Source organism: Patella vulgata, chromosome 2 (genome assembly GCF_932274485.2).
Source record: "Patella vulgata chromosome 2, xgPatVulg1.2, whole genome shotgun sequence".
NCBI lineage: Eukaryota > Metazoa > Mollusca > Gastropoda > Patellidae > Patella > Patella vulgata.
Genome location: NC_065880.2, coordinates 75,489,731 through 75,513,759, shown reverse-complemented (window position 1 = coordinate 75,513,759; position 24,029 = coordinate 75,489,731). Strand labels below are relative to the sequence as shown.

At 37.3% G+C, this 24,029-nt stretch overlaps 1 protein-coding gene across 1 annotated transcript; it reads left to right on the top strand.

Annotated features, from left to right (window-relative positions):
* The first annotated feature begins 3 nt into the window (after window positions 1-3).
* On the top strand, window positions 4-15,696 carry LOC126812014 (villin-1). Its single transcript, XM_050538164.2, has 12 exons — window positions 4-25; window positions 1,196-1,285; window positions 2,269-2,427; window positions 3,616-3,699; window positions 4,310-4,371; window positions 5,424-5,517; window positions 6,212-6,304; window positions 11,206-11,250; window positions 11,850-12,041; window positions 12,552-12,623; window positions 13,507-13,593; window positions 14,497-15,696. The coding sequence occupies exons 3-12, from the start codon at window positions 2,326-2,328 to the stop codon at window positions 14,608-14,610; spliced, it is 945 nt and encodes a 314-aa protein (XP_050394121.1). The 5' UTR covers window positions 4-25; window positions 1,196-1,285; window positions 2,269-2,325; the 3' UTR covers window positions 14,611-15,696.
* The last annotated feature ends 8,333 nt before the right edge of the window (window positions 15,697-24,029 follow it).

Below are 24,029 nucleotides of genomic sequence, written 5' to 3'. Positions count from 1 at the left end.
TAGTTATATTATATACTACTGGCAGGTTGGTACAATAGAAATAGTTATATTGTTTAAGGGACAATATTGGTGTCAGCCATTATCACATATGTGATAGAACTGGTTAAACACGTTCCAAATATAATTTTAACACAGATAGATGTGTAACAAATTTTTGAAGAAACGGAAGTGACGAATGCAAAAAAAAAGGAAAACACGAGTTACCCTTTTATATAACTGACTGAAGTAACGAGCGATAACAGATACACGGGCGAATTTCTGCTCACTGATAATTCCTTCAAAGACCAAAAGTTGTTATTTGAGACTGTGAAGGGATATATGACAATTCAAAAAGATAATTGAATGTCACTACATAAGAGAAAACGAGAAAAATAGAAATAGCCCGTAAATTCCCTTGTTTTTATTCATTCTATATTTAATAAAAACATGGTAATGTGCGGACTTTTTCTATTTCTTTTGTTTTCTCTTATCTAGTGGCTGTCAGTTGTTCTGCGCGAAATTATAAATGTTTGAAGAAGTATCGTAGATCGTTTAGTGTCGTAGCAGTGGTACTTGAAAACCGAGACTAAGTCTTGATTATCCATTGTATCGTTAGATATTTTAATCTCTCGGGTGTTCAAATCCATTTAAAGGGCTACTATCCCAAGGTTTATAGAGAGCTAATCATGGTTTGTTATGTGAATAAATGTATGAATAATAGTTTATAAAACAGTCAAAGTCAAAAGCAAGACCTGCAATAGCCAGATTTATTTCTTACATAATGCATCTTTAAAGATACACTATGGAAGATTAGATAAAGAGCTAGGAATATGTAAAAGGAATATGTTGAAAATTTCAGTCAAAGTGCTTCACTCATAAGCCGAGAAAACCTTATTTTAAAATCACTGTAGCCTTGGTTGTCATTGTTATCCATTTTTGCGTTTAATCATAAACGGACGTTGAACAGCAGATCGGATTCAAATCCAATTAAAATTGCACACATAAGATGGCATCGAGAGTTGATTATGGTCTTTTCATGTTAATAAATGCCTAATTAATAGTTTATAACATTTCAAGCCTAAGGAAAGACCTGCAATAGGCAGTTTTACCTCTTGCATAATGCACGTTTAAATTAGTGGTTCAATAGTCGGATGACTTTCATTAAGAATTTATTTATTTCTTATATTTTCTGATTTGATGTTAATTCTTACTCCAGGGAACGAAGTGTGGTATAGATGAAAGGGGAAGTTCGGCCATATTGGCTCAAAAACTAGATGATAATGAACTAGGTGGCGCTGCCGTTCAGGTAAAGAATATTCTATGCGACTAATCACTTCCAAACTACACTACATCAATTAACCATAATAAACATTTTGTTCGCATGATATTATCCACGATTAATTGAATTGGGGCTATTCGACGATCTCGAGTTTTTTCACCTAAAAGATAAGCTCACACAAAATCAAACATTAATACATGTACTAAAATTCATCAGATCATACAGTATTTCTGTAAAAAATAACATATTCTCAAGCAATAATCTGGTATCCATTGACAAGTTTTCGCAACATTTACAGCCCTAATAATATATTGTTTAAACGACATTTAGTAATTGGACATATGGAAAGTAACTATGCTTGAACAGGACAAGAGCATCATTGTAGATACGTAGCTCCCATTAGATATAGTGATTATATCCCATAGAACTATTGCTTTTATTCATAGCCACCTAATGCTATGGACAGACGGGTGTATTTTTCCTCCCGATCTCGGCGATTGAAATTCGCCAGCGATTTTTTACGGCCGATAACGAACGGGCACACGTAGCGATCGTCTAGAGGGCGTACGCCGCTCTGTGAGTAATTATGTCGATCACGTGACTTGTACAAAATGGCAGCCATTTTGAGATCATGTGATATCAAAGATGTCGATGATTGGCTTATAAAAATGAATCGCCCGATAATATACGCTGGACACGGGCACACGAGCGAATTTAATCAACGGCGACAAATATTCGGCCGAAAATATCTAACATACTAGATACGAGCGATTGATCGAGCGAATAGTTCCCCGAGCAGAATCATCGTCGCCTTGAAGGGGCACACGGGCGTATTTTTGGAGCGATTTTAAAAATCGCCGCGATCGGGCGAAAAAATACGCTCGTCTGTCCCCCACTTAATCTAAAGGTTGTAATATTCTTTTTTCTTTACTTTTATTCGGATTCGTGTAAACTGTTACACCTCAGTCATAGGGTCCCATGTAATTTCTATTTTTTAAACTTTTATTCAGATTCGTGTAGTTCAGGGTCGGGAGCCGGAACACTTTTTACGATTATTTAAAGGACGAATGTTGATATTGATGGGAGGTATTAACAATGACGTAGAGGATACCAATATTAAGATGTACCATATCCGTGGTACTAATGACGTCAACACTAGAGCTATACAGGTAATGGCAACTTGTTTATCTTTCTGGGTGGTAATAATACGGATCCTAATATTAAAATTATCACATTTCTGGGTGGTAGTGATAATGAACCTGATAAAGTACCATATTCTCGGTGCTTATGAAATGAAATAAAATGGGGTTTAAGGTCATATTTTTATGAGGGGAAGTTTAATCTAAGCTGCACGATCTAATGTATTTTTCACCTTCTGCATACATATATATGATATAAATATGGACATTGACATTGTACTATTATCGCTTTTCGCTCGCCGGGTTACGATATTGTCTAATTTCCAGATCGTTAGGAAATGAAATGAAATGAAATGAAATTGGGTTTAACGTCCTACTGTTCTGCTCCTATACTGGGCTAATGAAGACGGGCATACGCCATACAGTGTGCTATGAGGGAAATTTTGCCAGAGCAGCGGCTCTATCGCCTACTCTTATATCGAATTCCAACTGCCAAGGGATCTTTTACGTGCATTCCAATGTATACACGGGACCTCGGTTTTTCGTCTCATCCGAAGGACTAGACAGTTGTCCTTGTCAGGACCTCCGTCCTGCACAGATCGTTAGGAGCTTATATTGTGGTGTACGATAGTATAATAGAGGATTAGTTATTATACATCTCAGGGGTTGGGATGCCCTAGTGGTCTAGACTGTCGCGCTTCGAGCTCTAGCTGGGCGGTCACCTCTAGCTTGTCGGTCGTGGTTTCGATCTCTGGTGTGAGCGTATGTAGCTTAGGGACGGGCCGCCCTCTCAACCTTGTGGGTTTACCCCGGGTACTCCGATTTCCTCTAACAGAAAATACGCATGCGCTAACATAATAAAGATAAGACAACTTGTCTGCGATATCGCCTTCGGTGGAAGCGGACGTTAAACAGCAAGAACAACAACTATTCATTAGCTATGGGAAATGGACACAACAATTACCAAAAAATCTTATTTTATTTTATTCAAACGGGCCGCTGTACAGTGGAGTGACGAGAGAATTTAATTCGTGACTATAATATTCCGCGTGTGGTGCAAATAAAATCGGCTGAATTTTTTAGGTCCTGTTTCCACGTGCCAGAGGTACCACTTGCAGGTGCATTAACAGGAAATGCCGGTTCCTTTACACATTGGTGTGTACGGTAATGAAGCCTTGGCGAGAAAATTTCATTATTATTTGCTTTACTTTTTTTAAGGTACCATGTCGAGCAGCTTCATTAAATTCTAACGATGTTTTTATAGTTCAGAGTGATTCCAGTGTCTTCTTGTGGTTGGGAAAGGTGATTATATTTGTTGTGTCTTTGTATTATTATTTTGCCTCAAATGGTGCCAGTTTCCATTGTGATGTTATCTCGTGTGGCGAGTCCACTTGCTGCCGTTACTGTATTTTTCTGAATTTGTATGCTGGACTGTGCATTTCGACTCCCAGCAGTGTCAATCATTATTTGGCCCTAGGAACATTTATCTGTTTTGCGGATTTGCCGATATCCTTTCAACTTCCGATCAACAACATAGATATGTTTCATGATGGCAAGCCGTATTCATCAAAGTAACGGAATACAATCACTGGTTTATGATACACGGTGCGACGTTTTGATAAATGTTCTCTTATCGTTTCCAATTAAAACAAGGCCCCCTGTCCTGCATCACTGACAAGGAGGAACCACGTCAAAAAATCCCGATGAACTTTTTCGGCGAACACGGAACGTCTTACTCACTTAACCACCGTGGCTCCCACAATAAGAGAACATTTGTCGCAACGTTGCGCTACATAGTGAACGTATCCCATATACATTATGTTTGTAATGTATTTATTGTGGATTATATATGTATCACATGTGTTTCTTTTACATCGTGATTAATCTCTAATTTGTAAATCTATTTATTTAGGGAGCCAGTCTTGAAGAGATCGAAGTTGCTAAAAATGTTGCTCAGTTCATATGTCCTGATAGGTAATCATTTCAGTTTTGATTTATTCAATAGATATTCACATATACAACTTATATATTCATCTCTAGTAAAAAAAAATATTTACAGAAATATAGATACCTTGTTTAAAATTATAAGTTATGTTAGGGACAATGAATAATGTACTCGCAATGTTGCAATTAATCAAAAAATTATATAAGATTAATCTGATCGAAACACAGATCTTCATATCGTTTCGTTTTTTTTTTTAACTTTCGATATCCTCCAGTACATAAAGATCTGGCCGGTTGTAGTCAAAGGTCGCGCCAGGGGCCATGGGAGCGACTTTTGACCCTATGACGTCAGAAATTTTATTAACAAAACAGTGTTGATGTTTCTAGTGGGATACCCACAGTTCCGTGCATCCCACGCCACAAAATCACATTAACAGACCGTTTCATTGGCTAACCCCTCACATCAACCAGATCCTAATGTAGTAAAGACAAGTAAAACGAAATTTTGAACTATAAAAACCGAAACGAAATAGGAGCTGTGTTTTAATCGGGGGCCTGTTTCACGAAATTTTAACTAAGATAAAATTCAAATTTTAGTAATTTGATTGGATAATATTAGATTGATTTTAGTGCTTAGCCAATCAAAATTGAAGTATCTACTAAAATCTGGATTTTATCTTTAGTTAAAATTTCGTGAAACAGGGCCCAGATTGTATATCATGATTTAGAAATATACAAATGAGTCACTCTGAACATTATTTGAGAGATTTTTTTGTGAAAGTCGGATTTCTAAAAATTTGGATTTTCCGATGTGATTCCCCCTTGTCAGTGGTGCAGGACAGAGGGCCTGGCAAGGGGTATTGTATAGTAGTTCGGATTGTACGACAAACCGACAAACCGTGACAATTCTGTATTCCCGTTGGTATGCACTTAGAAGAACCCTTGGCAGTTGGAATTGGGTATAGGAGTAGGCCGTATACCGCTGTCCCTGCAAAATTTATCTCATGGGGCATGCCCGTCTTCATTAGCCTAATCAGACTAGAACAACGGGACGTTAAACTACATTTCATTTTATATATCAGGGACTTGAAGATGGTAGATGAGGAAGATGAACCAGAGGAATTCTGGGATATTGTTGGAGAAAGGGAACCATACCCTACTGGTCCTAGACTACAGGTAATTGTTTAATCGTTCTCTTCGGGTTAAGCGTACTATCACTAACGGTCCTTAATTAGAGGTGTTAGTCGTAATTTTAGAAAACAAAATAGAGTTTAACGGCATACTGTTCTGCTCCGACTGGGCTAATGAAGACGGACATACGCCATGAGGGGAATTTTTGCCCGGACAGCGGCGCTATGGTCTACTCTTACAACGAATTACAACTGCCAACGAATCTTTTACGTGAACGCCAATGTGTACACAGGACCTCGGTTTTTCGTCCTATCCGAACGACTATACGCTGTCCCTTAACAAGAAGGAACCACGCCCGAAAATCCCGATGTACTTTCTCGGCCAACGCAGGATCGAACACGGGACCTGTAGTACAGCGAGCCAACGTCCTACCCACTGAGCCCCCGTGCTCCACCGTAATCGTAGACGACCACGGTGTTTCGCTCAGTCTTAATGCTGGACTCATGGCTATAGAATATATCGGGGTCGAGTCCTGTGTGACTGAGAAAATAGGATATCCCTTAGCAGATGGAATTCGAACAGTTACTCTGCCGACGTCGACACACGGCATCGGTTATATCGCAATACTGGCTTTATCTGTAAAGTAAATTTAAGTGTTTATTGTTATCTCATCAAGGAAACCAGTAATTAAATCAAGTTTTAAAGGGTATGGTTGTTATATAATATTTTTATTTTACAGAATGCGAGTAGCGATATGCCCTGTCGATTATTCCAATGTTCCAATGCATCTGGTAGATTTCAAGTTGAGGAAATTATAGATTTTACACAAGAGGTAAGATTTGGTCATCATTTTTATCTTAGCACCAAATACCAATTACCACGAAAAGGAAAAAGGGTTAATTGGCTCTCTGGGTAAGGCTCACCAAAGCGAGGGGGGGGGGGGGTCTGGGTGAATAAGGCGCTGTCTCGCTAACCTGGAGGACCCGAGTACGATCCCGTTTTTTTGTCGAGAAAGTTTCACTGGTTCATGACACGAAAAACGTTATGTCGTTCCGATCTAACATATACCATTAGCAGCATTTTTAAAGATCCCATGACCTGCCTCACTAGTCTGGTGGTCGCGGGTTCGCTCCCGGTGTTGGCCGAGGAAGTTCATCGTGATTTCCCGGCGTGGTTTCCTCTTGTCAGTGGTGCAGGAAGGGGAGCTGACAAGACTGGCTGTCTAGTCGTTCGGGGGGGGGGGGGGGGGGGCGGAAACCCGATATCCCGTGTACACATTGGCGTGCACGTAAAAAAAAATCCCTTGGCAGACGGAATTCGATATAAGAGTAGGCCGTAGCGCCGCTGTCTGGGCAAAATTTCCCTCATAGCATTATTTCACTGATGTACGGGTAAACGATTCACCATTTCACCATAGCACACGACATGGCCTTTGTCCGTCGTCCTTATCCTAGTTGGTGCATGAAAATAACAGTTAAACCCCTTTTGATTTTTTCGTTCATTTCAAATAATTTTTAGGATAATACAATGTAAAGTTTTTTTATTTTTTAACCACACACCGATATAAAAAAGGAAACATGTTGTAAATGAAATGAAATGGGGTTTAACGTTCTACTGTTCTGCATACGCCATACAGTGTGCTATGAGGGAAATTTTGCCCGGGCAGCGGCACTATCACCTACTCTTATATCGAATCCCAACTGCCAAGGGATCTTTTACGTGCATTCCAATTTATACACGGGACCCCGGGTTTTCGTCTCATCCGAAGGACTAGACAGCTGTCCTTGTCAGGTCCTCCGTTCTGCACCACTCACAAGGTGAAACCACGTCGGAAAGTCTGGATGAACTTTCTCGGCCAATGCAGGGATCGAACAGAAACATGTTGTAGTTTTATATAGTTCATTATACACCAATAGATAAACAGCTGATCTGAACAGGTGCACGACAACATGCAATAAAGTCGAGATTACACGGTTGATCTGAACAGGTGCTCGACAACATGAAATAAAGCCGAGATTACAAGGATGATCTGAACAGGTGCTCGACAACATACAAGCCAGAGCACGCGGGCAGTGGTTTAGCTTGTTGAACAGCGGCGCTACGGCTTACTCTTGGTTCGAGTTGCAACTTTAACTGTCTCCCTTACTCTTATTATCCATGTTGATACAGAAATGTAAGACCTAGAATCTCATTTTATTTTTGGAATACATACCCCCGCGCTGTACGATGATGTACAGACAATATGTTAAGTAGATGTTTAATAGTGAAAACATTTTATTACCGGTCGTTACACAGACTCATAGACATTAAGATAACTTTTATTACTGATAACCACTGGGGAGAAACTTTGGGTGGTCTAAGATATCTAGGGTTGGGCTTTCAACAATTTGCTGGTTGTACTCTTTCTTATAAAAACTGATTTCATAACCTTATTGTTCCGCCAATTCGAGTGACTCTTGTTCTTTGGTCGATTGACGGACAATTCCAAGATGGCGGCGATGACGGTATTGTCTGTTCCTGTTTAAAATATATGCTCATTTTGGGGGATTTTAATTCGTTTTGAATAATAGATGGGGTTTTTTATGTAAAAATTGTTCGGGTTATTAAAGCCACAATGCATCATTTTAGCGTTATAGAATCACTGGCAAGCTACAATATTGTAAAAGATGAATCTCTAATATCAGGAATATCAGTTCAGAAATGGTTCGATTCCGCTCAGTATATACAACGATATGTGGAATTGAAATTTATTGTGTCTACGGACAATTTATCATGTATAATTAATGACCTATATTACTGTTGAAAACACTGAATTATTCAACTGTTGATCACAAAAGATTCCTTTCACAACCATTTTGTTGTCCGTTAAAATTTATTGATATTTTCTTAATTTAATATTAAACATACATTATGCAAGGGCTAAATCTTTCTATTGCAGGTGTTTCTTTAGGCCTGAATTGTTATCTAAATTATTAATTAGACATTAATTAATCTATCCAGGCCATAATCAACTCTACATGGCATCGCTAGCCTGCGATCTTTAGTGGATTGTAAGCCGATTTACTGCATAACTTTCCTTCTCGATTAAACGGTTAAATGGATAATCGAGACTATGCTGTTTATCGTACTGACTTTAGTAATGATGACCAAGGCTTATGGGAATTTCAGTCGCTTAGTTCTCGGTTCATCGTGGATCAATTTGAATGAAATTTTCACCAAATTGCCTTTACGTTATCTAGTTTTTAACTATTATAGTGAGAACTGCCAACTCGTTACCGAATCTCCCATAATATATCTTTAAATAATGAATCCAGGTATACATGTTAGTATAGATTAAGCCGTGATAAATTTGATATTTCTGCGAAAAATACCAATGACGCATCAATACCAATAACTCAACAATTATATTTTTTTTTTATACATATAATAAGTGTTCTTTCATCTTTGAAACGAGGCGCTATGTGTATAATAACCCAGTAATTTGATTCTATGTACGTTATATTTTTGAGATATCCAATCAGTAAACGTAGTTCGAGGATGATTGTTAACATATCGAAATCTAAACGTATTATTTACCCCGCGAGCACTTGCTTAGAAAAAAGAAAATTGGTTAATTGTATAATATTAAAGTTTATCATGGTTTTATCATCTTCATTATAGGCACGTTTGTTAATTAATATATAAACATGTGTGGTCGTCATGGTGATTATATAAACACACACCTGTGTAGATGTTTACTAATTATAAACATTGGCTATAATGATTACTCAAGGCTATCATCTACCTGTATGTTAATATTGTATAAACACATTCAGGTGAACGCAATGAAATGAAATCAAATGAAATGATATGGAGTTTAACGTCCTACTTTTCTGCCCCAACCATACGCCATACAGTGTGTTATGAAGGAAATATTGTCCGGACAGCGGTGCTACGACCTAGTCTTTACTCTTATATTGAAATCCAACTGCCCTGCCAAGGGGTCTTTTACGTGCACGCCAATGCGTACATGGGACCTCGGTTTATCGTCCCATCCGAACGACAAAACAGCTGTCCTAGTCAGGTCCTCCGTCCTGCACGACTGACAAGGGGAAACCACGCTGAAAAATACCAATGAACTGACGGGGCTGCTGAGCCAGCGTCTTACTCACTTTGCCACCGTGGCTCCCAAAATGTTCATCACATCTTTGTTAATACTGATAGGAATGAAACCAATTATTGACTAATATTCCTATTAGAGATTCAAATTTTACAATACTGTACTTGGCAAGGGATTGAAAATATCACAACTAACGTTCGGAGACGTTGGAGGAAATGAAATGAAATGAAATGAAATGAAATGGGGTTTAACGTCCTACTGTTCTGCTCCTAACCTGGGCTAATGAAGACGGGCATACGCCATACAGTGTGCTATGGGGGAAATTTTGCCCGGGCAGCGGCGCTATGGCCTACTCTTATATCGAATTCCAACTGCCAAAGGATCTTTTACGTGCACGCCAATGTGTACACGGGACCTCGGTTTTCCGTCCCATCCGAACGACTAGACAGCTGTCCTTGTCAGGCCCTCCATCCTACATCACTGACAAGAGGAAACCACGCCGGAAAATCTGAATGAACTTTCTCGGGCAATGCAGGGATCTAACACCCGACCTCCAGGCTAGCGAGCCGTTGAAGGAGTAATATTGTTTTTAATTTTTAAAATCTAAAACACGTCCAGTCTTCGTTAAAGTATTCGAATCCCCGGTTGTACGTGACAAGGAGTAGGATCGCCGATCCAGCTTCGTGGGTTCCTCCCACTGCTAAAGACCTTACGCGCAAGCGAATTATTGAAATAAAATTAAACCACATGTTAGTCCCGAAATGACCTAGTTTGTGTCGAGTGGACGTTAAACCCTCTCGCTCTCGCTCTCTCTCTCTCTCTCTCTCGCTCTCTCATTAAAGTAGAAATATTGTTCTTAATTTATTTAAAAACAACCCTGCCTTGCCTTTGTTAAAGTAGAAATATTGTTCTTAATTTATTTAAAAACAACCTTGTCTTTCCTTTGTTAAAGATACATTATGGGAAATAAGATAAAGAGATGGTAGTTCTCGCTATAATAGTTAAAAACTAGATAGTGTATAGGTAATTTGCTGAAAACTTCAGTCAAATTGATCCACTATGAGCCGAGAAAGAAGCGGGTGAAATTTTGGCATAGTCTCGGTCATCGTAACTAAAATCATTAATATAAACAGCTTAGTCTCGATTATCCACTTCTGTTGATTTAATTATCAACGGCCGTTAGCGGCATATAGGAATCTAATCCAGCCAACATCGAAGGCTAGCCTTGACATCGAGAGTTTATTATGGTCTGGATAAGTTAATTAATGTCTAATTGATAATTTAGATAACATTTCAGGCCTAAAGAAAGACTTGTAATAAGCAGATTTTGCTCATGCATAATGCATGTTTAAAGTAGAAATATTGTTTTTAAATTATAAAAATGAATCACGTGGTCATCTATAATAGCGTGAGATCTATTGCTTTCACATCCGTTGTTCCCATAAATAATTATCCATATCACAATGGCCGACTTGTTGTGTTGATGTGAAGTTCATTTCCGGTATATTTATTGACAACTTTTCCCTGGATGTGAACACTTGGCGGACATTTTATCAGATGAGACTATAACAAATTTAGTTTATGATGATGTAGTTTTATTGTGTTGTATTTGTTGCCATGTTTTACCTTTGCAGGATTTGGTAGAAGATGACGTCATGTTATTGGATACTTTTGATGAAGTAAGTTAATAAACTCTTAGAAATATATAAATATTTATTTCTATGACTAAACTTCGCAAAACGCCAGACTCACTCCTACGTCACTCTTTTTGTGAAGTTAGAATCTAAGCCCTATATACGGCTTTGGTTAGAATAACGCCTTGGCGTAGGCTATTCAGTTTACATATTGTGTCCATTTGACTTTCGTAACCGGAATTTTTTATATTAAAAATGAACAATGTTTTGTTTATTAATGTATCCCCACCCTCGCCCGTCTTATGCACGACTTGGCCGTTTCAGACACAGGTGCTAATGTTCAGATATTTGTATTTGTATGGATGGGTAAAGATGTTGATATTTATGTTTCAGATATTTGTATGGGTGGGTAAACGTGTAAATGTTTATATTTCAGATATTTGTATGAGTGGGTAAACATGGTTATATTTCAGATATTTGGGTAGGTGGGTAAAGATAGTGTTTATATTTCAGATATTTGTATGGATGGGTAAAGATGTCAATGTTTATATTTCAGATCTTTGTAAGAGTAGGATAAACTTGTTAGTGATTATATTTCAGATATTTGTATGGGTAATTAAAGATGCTAATGTTTTATATTTCAGATATTTGTATGGGTTGGTAAAGGTGCTAATCGTATAGAGAAGAAAGAGAGTTTAAATGCTGCTATGGAATATATTAGAACAGATCCAGCTGGCCGGACACCAGATACAACTATGATAGCCCAGGTCAAACAAGGGTTCGAACCACCAAATTTTACAGGTCATTTTCATGGCTGGGATCCAGAAAAATGGAGTGTAAGTTGACTTAGTATTCATCTTCTTTCGGGATGTAACTTATAGAATAACATTAACGAGTCCAGTTATTGTTGGTACAGAAACGTAGGAAGTTAAACCCCATTTCATTTAAATCCCTGATCCTTTAGCTCTAATTGTAGCCGCGGTGGCCCAGTGCGTAAGTCGCTGGCTTACTAACCAAGAGGTTTCGGGTTCGCTTCCTGTGTTGGCCGAGAAAGTTCCTCGGGATTTTTCAGGCGCGGTTTCCCCATGTTACTGGTGCAGACCGGTGTGCCTGGTAAAGACATCGTCTAGTTGTTCGGATTGTACGAAAAACGAATGTCCGGTGTACACATTGGCGTGCACGTAAAAGAACCCGTTCATTTCGTTATAACTGCCAAACTAGTATCTGGTAAAACTGTGTTGATAACGATAGAAACTGTATAACGAATTCACTTTGTCTTGTTGAAACTGTGTAACGAATTCACTTTGCCTTGTAGAAACTGTAAACGAATTCACTTTGTCTTGTAGAAAGGTAAAACCTATGAAGAATTAAAAGAAGAATTTGGTGAAGAAGAAACGGAAGTGACGTCCGTACAAGAAGTAAGTATACCAGCGTTTGATTGGATGGGATTAAATGTAAAACTGGTGCATATGCCTATACAGAATGCCCACCCCCACCCCGATTATAATTACCCCTGTATGCCTTGTAACGGAAATAGAAAAGGCGGTGTCGGTTTTGTTGAATTTGATTTGTGAAACTCGTGGATAGGCCTATACAAACTGGCGCCCACCCACACGCCTTGTTAAAGAGGTAAATCTGCCTATTGCAGTTCTTTATTTTGGCTTCAAATTTAGACATTTATTCACATGACAAGTCCATTATTGAACTCTCTAGAACATCGCATGGCGGAGATTTAAACGGATTGAAACACGATCGTCATTTAATGATTTAATTTGAGTGAAAGTTTTAATATATTCATTTTGCATTATCTATACTTGAACTATAATTATGATAGCGAGAACAGCTAGCTCTTTATCTAAATCTTACATAATGCACCTTTTAGGAATTCTATACGAGGCCTGTTTTGCACAGACAGTTAATTATGTTTAATGGATCAGATATGGTCAAAAATCCGCCCGGATATATTCCTCCGACAATCTAGCAGATGTGGTGGACTTTGGTCTTTTGTTTTTCATTGAATAATGTAGGACGCTTCCGCTGCTATCAATTTGGTGCCGCAAAGGTTTGTACGCCTTACCCTAAACATTTAACTCTCTGGCCCCGTCTTTATTTTCCCGGTCGGTGCAGAAAGGTGGGACTTTACCCCCCCCCCCCCCCCATTTTATTTGTTAATCTCTGTAACCAAAACGTGCGTCCACCACTTTGTGAGATATATGTAGGTACATACCGCGCTTTTTCTTTAAAATGTTTGTACTATCGTCATACAGTCTATAAGGAATGCACACGTTTAATACGTTTCAGGAGATAGCTAACTACTCAAAGACATATACATATAAGGTATTACTACAAAAACCAGTACCCGCTGGTGTGGATCCAGCATCAAGGGAGGTAAGGAACCACGTTATTTTCGCACGTTTGGAACTAGACCACCAAAACAGTCCTCGCAACTGAACTTATAGCGTTTGAATGTACATTTTCTGTCAGGTCTTGGTGAACGTTTGTGAGTTAGTTATATGTTTACTAGTATGTTACTTCCATCTTGTTTATGTCATGATTTCCATGGCGGGCCGCATAACATTCTAACCAATCTGTCGTAGGGGTCGTCGAATTATCTAGTGGGTGCGCTGTAAACAATAAAGCATGTTGTCTATGAAAGTCCCGGATTACCAACGGCGTTGCTCATGACGACGCCTTTGAAGAATGTTTTATCATACAAATATTTCAAAGTCTGAAGCTGTTTTTCGTTCAAGTTTATCAGATTTTCTTCAAAGGATGACAATTTTGCACTGAAAATTCTAAACAAGGTTCGAACGACGCAATTTTCATAACTTCTTTTTGAAGGCGGCAAATTTTCATAATAAGTAAACCGGTGCCGCATCGCAAATGCATAGGCGTAGGTGAAATGAAATGAAATGGGGTTTAGCGTCCTACTGTTCTGCTCCTATACTGGGCTAATGAAGACGCGATAGGCGTAGGTACATATCACTTACCATCATACAGCCGAGACTAGATGTATAGAATCTGCCGAGGTTTGTCGAGTGCGATGACTCAAGAATAGGTTCATAGTACATCAAACTATGAATTTTTGTGCTGTTTTCTTTTTCCTTTTTTTTTTTATTATTATTATTTAACATATTGTATCCGCCTCATAATAATATATGGGCGTGTTGATACAATAAAAACTTACATGTAATCTTATCTTATAATAGATTAAGCTTAAGAGGGGGTAGTGATTTGCTCTGTTTTATAAACAAAATAAAAATTAAAATTAGAAAATCATTTTTCTTATAGAAACATTTATCAGACACAGAATTCAAAGAAGTTTTTAAAATGTCCAAACAAGATTATGAAACCAAACCACAATGGAAGAGGACGGCCTTGAAGAAACAAGTGGGGTTATTTTAAAAGAAAACCATTATAATATTATTATATTTTATACATTTTAATAAAATTCTCAGTCTCAAAAATCTCAGATGAACGGAAATTTGGAATGAATGTGCCTTCATATAATTGTCTCCTTTCACCACCAATTGGATTGTAAAATTGTTACTTGATTTAATAAAGAACGTACGAAGTTTTGTATTTTTTATTTGAATTGAACTAAAATTTCCGATTTTCTGGGATTAGAGAACCAGTATTCTAGTTGCCATAGTTACACATACTTCTATTATTATTTACTCTTAGTTAATCATTAGTTTGTAGAAACCAAGTTAGCTTAAAATCATGATTGTCCTTTTAAATTTACCGCAAACAATGTTTATAATAATTTATCAATTTCGCACGTGTATTTCGTGATCACAGAAAACATTGTTTGTGGCGGATTTTAGAACATGAAATAGAGCTGGGGTCTTATTCATGAACACTTAAAACTATAATATTCTAAGGATGTTGTCATTTCAATGGTTGAGGCTTTAAGATTTGGATAAAGAGCTGTCAGTTCTCGCTATGATAGTTTAAAAAATAGATAATGAAAAGGGAATATGTTGAAAATTTCAGTCAAATAACTTCATTCTGAGCCGGGTTATCGCCGTTAGAAGAACAGTGTAGTCTCGAATGCCATTTTTAAATTAAATCATAAACTGTCAATCGTATTTAAATCTGTTGAAAATCTCGAGCATCGGATTTCACCAAGAGCTAATTATGGTCTTGGCAAGTTAAAAAAAATGTTTAATTAATAGTTTATATAAAGACATAAAGCGAGACGTGTAATCGGCAGGTTTAGGTCTTGAATAATGTTAACAAAAAGCTATATTCTGAAAATATTTTTTTGTAAGTTTTTGTGACTTAGACTCCAGTTAACATTGATTTTAGACCTAGATTTATTATTATATTACAATATATTTTATTTGAAGAGCATATATTAAGACTTAATTATTTTCATAATATTTAAATTGTATATCTTCGTTTTTTCTTCTTTTGCACAATTTGTCACTTTGTTACTTTATATATTCTATTTTTAATTATGTAATGGAATACAGAATATATCTTTTAGTTGTTGTCTTTGTAATGACTCTGCCCAATTAGCATCCCTTTCTTAAGTCTGAAAACATTGCTTTATCTCTAGTAATGGGAGTCACGCTGGCTCGGTGGGTAAGACGTTGACTCGCTTGTACCCGGAGTGACCCGAGAAAGTTCATCGGAATTTCCCGGCGTGTTTCCCCCTTGTCAGTATTGCAGGACAGAAGGCCTGTCAAGGGACAACGTATAGTCGTTCGGATGAGACGGAAAACCGAAGTCCCGCGTACACATTGGTGCGCACGTAAAAGATCATTCGACCGCTTTTTCGAGCAAAATGTCCCTCTTAGAACCTTGTATGGCATATGTCCGTCTCCATTAGTCCAGTGGGGATAGACCAGTGCGACGTTAAACATCATTTCATTGGGAATTCTTCACTGTGCATGCACAATTTCTCGAATAGCAAACTTTATGACGTATTCCCGTATTCATACCCCAGTCGGTGCAGAAGCTTCTAGAGTAGAACGTTACACCCCATTTTACAGAGTGATAGGCGGATTATGGGCCAACTGGGTGATTTCGCTTGCAAATGTTTCCACCAAGCTAACAGCTAGCCTAGCGTTTCATTTAAAATCTTTTTTTCTTAGGACATACATACACATCTCATTTCCGTATCGGAACCGTGGCGACTCCGTGTTTAAGTCTCTGACTCGGTAACAAAGACGTCTCTAGTTTACTCCCGGTGATGACAGAGAAAGTTCCTAGGAGTGCAAGTCGTTCCGGTGGGACAAAGAACCAAAGCCCAATGTACACATAACCCTTGAAGGTTGGAATTCGATATAAGAGTAGGCCATAGCACACTGTAAAGTGTATGTCCATCTTCATTAGCCCAGTCGATGCAGAACTAGGACGATAGCTCATTGACGTCTTACAAAGCTCGTGAAGCCACAATGATTCAGTGAGTAATGTGCCGGCTTTGAGTAAGGTGCTGGTTCCCTAGATCACTGTCCGTTCTGACAGGTAGTGAGCTGTGGTTTTTAACAGATTTATTTTCCTAACAATTTCTTTCAGAAGACAAAGTTTAACTGACTTAACAACTACAGTCGGTTTTTTTTAAATCATCTTAGTTTTAAACGTCTGGACGGCATACTAGTTTGATGTGCGGTGGCTTTGTTTTGCCCAATTCCAAAACTGCCAAATGTCAAAAATGCGTCATTTTGATTGAGATTGAAGGCTTTGTTAAAAATAATAAATGTGCGTCGTATTATATCTATTTAGTTTAGAATATATTACTGTCCAAATCCTATTGTATTACTTTTAAAAACAAAAATAAAAATCTTCTTTGAACCCCCGGCAACTTTCGGTCCGTAGAGTGAGCATAGGCCTATTTATAGTTTAACAGGTTTGCATACATTCTGCACATAGAGAGCCACCTACTTCATACTTTGAGAATAAATCTCTTTCCTGAATAGCCGCCATATCTAAAAAAAATAGTATATTGCTTTGTAATGCGGTTCTACTCCGTTTCACATCTAGCATACACACAAAGACTAAATAAATCGATTCAATTTCATTAAATGGAAGCAGAATAAGTACATCTCAAAATATACTTAGTATTTTAGACTAAAATCGTCGATTTAGGATTCAAAATGTCGGTTAACTAGCTTAGTGTCTGTTCTCAAGCGGAGCTAACTGTAGACAGGCAGGTTTAGTTTAGTATGGTTTGCATAGACAATATGCAACCCAACCCACCGTTTGAGGTGGTAGAATGCACTTTTAGTTTTATATTTGAAGTAAAACATACTGTAAATATGGAATATAGCAATTAGGGAAATGAGAGTTTTGTAAATTACCAATTTAAACTTATCTTGTTATTTTTGAGTTGTTTAAAAATAAAAAACTTTGACAAGAACTCAAATTTGAGATTGATTAATTTTACAAATACACCGTAAAATAAAGCATCTGTTCAAGTCATTATCCTGGGAAAATTTTCAATATGTAATTTAAATTATTACCTCGCTATTTTAAGATTAATTTGAGTGGAGCCATTAAAGACGCACCTTGACCATTTTAAGATTTACAGTGTTAGCCATGTGTTCTTGTAAGTAAACGGGAAGTGATATCAGATGGTATGTATGATTGGGAGATGCGGTGGCTCAGTGAGTAAGATATCCAAACACTTACCAGGATGGGTCGAAGTTCGATCCCGGTGTTGGTCGCGAAAGTCTCCCGGGATTTTCCAGGTTGATGTCCGTATGTCAGTGGTCTAGGACGGACGGTCTGGTAGGACAAGGCATCTAGTTGTTTGGATTGGACGAAAACGCGGAATCCCTTATATACGTTGGTGTGTATGTAGAAGAACCGTTGACAGAGTAAATTTGTTGAAGAGTCGGCAAAATCTGTGCTATCCGGACAAATTGCCTTCATAACACACTAGATGACGTATGCCCTTCTTTCTTATCCCTGTTTCGTAGAAAAAGTATGACGTTTAAAGCCCATTTCATTTTTTTTCTATACTTTGGAAGAGCCTATGGGTAATCCTAATGTACTTTGTTGGGAACTTTTAATATTATAACCATTATATTTGCTGTGTGTGGCAGGGCTGGGGCCATTACATTGCCAATGTAATTAATTACATTACCATTACCATTACTTTTTAAATGTAATCATTACAATTACTTTCTTATTTTTAGCAATGTAATTAATTACCATTACCCATTACATTGAAAGAAATTAATTACCATTACCCATTACTTTATGACTATATTATATAAATAAAAAACATTTTTCATAGAAATTAAAAAGACAACCTTATTTTTCTGCCATGAAGCGTCTACAAAATCAAACTCAAAATAATCCTTGATTCACTTAAACATGCATTATGCAAGAGCAAAATCTGCTTATTACAAGTCTTTCTTTAGGCCTGAAATGTTATCTAAATTATCAACTAGACATTAATTAACTTATCCAGACCATAATAAACTCTCGATGTCAAGGCTAGCCTTCGATGTTGGCTGGATTAGATTCCTATATGCCGCTAACGGCCGTTGATAATTAAATCAATAAAAGTGGATAATCGAGACTAAGCTGTTTATATTAATGATTTTAGTAATGATGACCGAGACTATGCCAAAATTTCACCCGCTTCTTTCTCGGCTCATAGTGGATCAATTTGACTGAAATTTTCAGCAAATTACCTTTACACTATCTAGTTTTTAACTATTATAGCGAGAACTATGAATTGTCATTTCTAGCAACTATAACATCAAGGCAAATTTTATAGTGATAGGCAGTGGTGACAAAAACTGACATTTTCACCATATGACTTGAAAAATGAATCAAAAGAATAGTTAATTAACTGTATTTTTTTAAATTTTTGAATCAATCCAAATAGTTTGTCTATAATATATTGTATAATAACTGGTAAATTATTCAGAATGACTCTAAAACAAAATATATATTAGTTTTAAGTAACCATAACATGATGAGATACTTGAAGGTCATTGTTTGCTTTGTCTCTTTTAATCTAACTGTTTGATTGATTGATTGATTGATTATAAAAGGGTCCTACATAAAAAGTAATAAAAGAAAATGTTTAATGTCTTCTTATTCTTCTTATTCTTCTTATAATTTGTTAAATCTGATTTAAATCTTTTTTTAAAAATTATAATGAATTGGATTTGTGTCAGATACACTTAATTATTTCTTTGGTACTCTAAAATTTGAGGCTTGTCATATTGGAAATATTATATTTATATGTGCCATAAAATGTAATTGAAAAGTAATTGAAATGTAATTGTCCATTACATGATTTTTGGAATGTAATTAATTACATTTCCATTACTCATTACTTTTGAAATCTTCCATTACTCATTACATGGCCATTACTTAAAATATGTAATGATTACATTCCATTACCATTACCCATTACCATGACCCCAGCCCTGATGTGTGGCGTGTTTGTCGATAAGGAATAGCAATTCATACATTTCAAAACAATTTCAACAAAAACAAATAGTGGTTTGACACTACCAGTCGATCCGAGATGCTAAATTCGGATTAAAACATTCGTGGGATTCATCTAGGAGAACAGAACAAGTTTTGAGTGTGGTATTTTATTTTTGAAATTCTGAGAATCCTCTTTAAATTACAATACGTCAGATAGTTGAAGTTGCTGATCGCCATTTCCATTTTTAAATTTCAGTTTAACTTGATCGGTTGTGTGCGGCCAAAATTTAATTTCTGTTCTGCTGAAGTTGCTACTCGTCAAGTGCACTTTTAATTTCCGTTAAATTTGATTGATCTTAATAAATTTCAAAAGTACTTCCGTTGTGTGATACCTAAATTTGATATCTATTCTGCTAATGTTGCTAATCGACAAATCCAATTTTAATTTCAGTTTGACTTCATTGATCTTAATAAATACTTACGTTGTGTGGGGCCAAAATTTAATTTATATTATTGTATGTTGAGTCTATAAACTTTATACTTAAAAATGCATTATTCAAGAGCTCAATCTGCCTATCGCAGGCCTTTCTTTGGGCCTTAAGTGTTATCTAAATTACTTTTTAACTATTATAGCGAGAACTGTCAGCTCTTTATCTAATCTTACCTCCTGTCCCTTTAACTTTTACTCTGGCATACGGGGGCTATAATCATTTATCATGAATATAAGAAACATTTGGTGAGTAGGTTTGGTTTATTAATTATAAAACAAGTAAATCTATTAAGATTCTTGGCAAGATACGATAAGTTTAGGAAATGCCCATCACAAATGAAATTTATTTATGGGGTTATGGCATAAATTGTAATAAACAAATTCAAAGTGCGAGAAGAAGAGATTAAGACGAGAGTTATATATATATAAACAATATTTTTATTCATCAGAGTAGGGTTAGGGAACAGGAATAGCCTATATTAAACCACGGTGGTTCAGTGAGTAAGACTTTGACCCGCTTACCTGGCGGGATTCTGTGTTAACCGAGAAAGTCCAACGGGTTTTCTGGCGTGCCCCCCCCCACCCCCTTGTCAATTGTGCAGGGCAGGGGGTCTCGCAAGGCACAACATATAATCGTTCGGATAGGAGAAAAGAAAAAAAAACAGATGTTTGCCTAAAAATACAAACGGCAACCAGTGGTTTTAAGTTCGTGTCCTTTAAATGCCATAGCCCATTGTCTCATTTTTTAAAATGAACATGTCAATTTCCTCAAGGTTTCTGATATACATATATATACATATACATAATGTGCATGATTATAATATAAACAAAAGATAGACTGGTGTCAGAAATAGGAGCTTTATATACACGTATACATTAATCTTTCGTCTAAAGTAAACCATTTTCTTTGTTATTTTTTTCTTAAAATTATTCTTACAGTAAACGATTTTCCATACTACAAGTGCTTATCAGCCGAAAATTGCTTTTGTACATTTTAAGATGATTAAACCAATTTCTTATGTGACCTCCGTACAGATGCTTACATCAAATTAGCCATGATTTGATGTTTGTTTTTATTATGAGAGAGAGAGAGAGAGAGAGAGAGAGAGAGAGAGTCTTCATGATGCATTCAGGTGATTTATTCACGAAAACTTAAGCTAAAATATTTTAAGAATACTGAGGACGGAGAGTCTGACAAGGACAGCTGTCTAGTCATTGGGATGAGACAAAAACTGGCGGTCCCGTGTATACATTGGCGTGCACGTAAAAGATCCCTTGGCAGTTAGAATTCGATATAAGAGTAGGCTATAGTGCCGCTGCCCGGGCAAAATTTCCCTCATAGCACACTGCATTGCGTATACCCGTCTTCATTAGCCCAGTCGGAGCAGAACAGTAGGACGTTAAACCCCATTTTATTTTAAGAATACGGTTTTTTCGTTTATTAAGAGGTGAAATTCGGGTAGAGACTTTTACTCTCGGTCAATGAAAAGGCTGCATTCTTAAAATACTTCAGCTTTTAAAAGGTTATAGAATAGGACTCCTGGTAAAACTCATACTTTTCAACATTTCTGTGTTATTACTGTGTAAGTGGGGGATCAAGGGTAGTCGATTGAACAGTGAGTTGAACACTAGTAGAATGTGTCCGTGAGGGGAGGGGGCAGCTGGAACACTTGTCCAGGGGCCCGGAGCCTAATGGGGACCGGAGCTATTGGCATATATTAATTAAAAACAATACACTGTTACTTGATCATAAAGTAGACTAAATAGCTACAAGTAGACTGTATATACGTGGATAGGATTAGAAACGGATTCAGTCAGTCCACTCTTGGGGAAGAACTGTTTAATCAAAAACTATAACCCACCTGCCCGGGCATTCGCACCTTGCCCCCCCCCCCCACCTTTCGTTTGAATCCAGTTCAACATGATTTTGGGTATTGAAAATAATAAACAATGGTTTATATGATGAAAAAAAATATTTTTGATATTTTGACGTCTCGTGGTCACGGGTTTTGTTTTCCATTTGTTTGCTCGCTTTAAATTTCCTGCAAAAATCGTGTAAATCTGATTATTATTACATCAGCAAAACCGAACAACCGAAGTATTGTGCCGATGCGACGTAAAACCCCAGAAGGGAGGTTACTCACATTCAAATAAGTTCACCAGCAGGCCTAAGACTAGTAATTCTGTCTCCATTGACGTCAATGTGACATATATGACATTTCCTGGCCTATAACATTTTTCTTTTAAATTCTGAATCTTTATAATCATATGTCACAATCTTGTGATTAAAATATTCAAGGGGTTTGGTCATTTGGACGATTTTCTACGCCAGGAGAAAGGAATGGATAGGCCCTTTCCCGTGGGTTTAGATAGAAACTCGAACGGATGATTTCGTTGTCTAAATCTGTGGATAAACAAATGAAATTGGGTTTTGAATATTTGAATATCACGCAGCACCGTTCTTCATCGCAACACAGCCCTGTACAATAGCCATCATTCTCTATAACATACCCCGTCTTTCATAAAATAACCCAGTTCCCCCACATGGCGTAGTCTGGCCTTTGAAAACTGGGGGATCACGGTGGCTATGTGGGTAAGACGCTGGCTCGCTAGCCTGGAGGTCGGGTGTTCGATCCCTGCATTGGCCGAGAAAGTTCATCCAGAGTTTCCGGCGTGGTTCCCCCTAGTCAGTGATGCAGGACGGAGGGCCTGGCAAGGACAGTTGACTAGTCGTTCGGATGGGACGAAAAACCGAGGTCCCGTGTACACATTGGCGTGTACGTAAAAGATCCATTGACAGATGGAATTCGATATAAGAGTAGGCAAATTTCCCTCATAGCACACTGTATGGCGTATGCCCGTCTTCATTAGCCCAGATCGGAGCAGAACAGTAGGACGTTAAACCCCATTTCATTTCATTTCCTTTGAAAACTGTACATACCGAGGCATGTAACAGAGAATTTTGTGAACTGAATACAGACTCATCTATTAACTAGACTGTGTTTATTTTAGCTCTTATACTAGAATACAGATTGATCTATTAACTAAATTGGGATGATTTTAAACTGTACTATTCAAGGTCACGAGATGTAAACAGGGCTAGCGCTAACCCTAACCCAAGATCTAGCCTTAAACCTAACCCACAATCCTCGGCAACAATTATGTGCCCTAACCCAGTTTACATCTCGTGATCTTGACGAAATCTGCAGGTGGCCTTAATATTTAGATTGGACCGCATTACGTGGGTGAAATACATCGGTCAGATGTGGTCTCGGATCGACGATATTCATTGGTGCAGAACAACGGTCACGTGGTGTTGCATATTGGGCGTGACCAATGATCCAGATGTTATTAAACACAGAAATAAGAATAACAGAAGCGTTGAATAAATAAGTCAAGGTTACATGTTTCCTTTGACGTCATCGTTTAAAGGGACTACGAGTTAAAGAAGCCGTTTGAGAATTTACCAGGTTAAATTTGATGCAAGTTTACTGAAAATCGAAGTTTATATCCACAAGAACACCCCCACCCCCGAATTTTGTGCAGGTTACTTCATTGGTTCATCTAGTGATTTTTGGATCCCATACAATTGGGCACCTTCACCCTCTGGTTCTTCCAGTGAAAAAATTGCCTAAGTATGATTAAGATGCATTATGTAAGAACTAAATCTGCCTATTGCCGGTTTTAATTTTAGCTAATAATGTTATATAAATTATTATAAAGACATTTATTCACATGACAATCCTAAAATCATCTCACTAGAACATCTGATGGCGCAGATGTAAACGGATTGAAATACGATCGCCATTTAATGATGCTACGATAATAAACAAACTATGTCAAAACTTCAAACAGTGATAACGTCGCTCAAAATAAAGTAATTTGAATGAAAGTTTTAATATATTTATTTTGAATTATTTATTTTGGAACT

What these genes read in the sequence shown, in the direction of transcription:
- LOC126812014 (XM_050538164.2), top strand. Translation starts at nt 2,326, where the DNA reads ATGTTGATATTGATGGGAGGTATTAACAATGACGTAGAGGATACCAAT. An exon ending in TATTGGATACTTTTGATGAA is followed by an intron (nt 11,251 to 11,849) that starts GTAAGTTAATAA and finishes TTTATATTTCAG; the next exon opens with ATATTTGTATGGGTTGGTAA. An exon ending in AAGTGACGTCCGTACAAGAA is followed by an intron (nt 12,624 to 13,506) that starts GTAAGTATACCA and finishes AATACGTTTCAG; the next exon opens with GAGATAGCTAACTACTCAAA.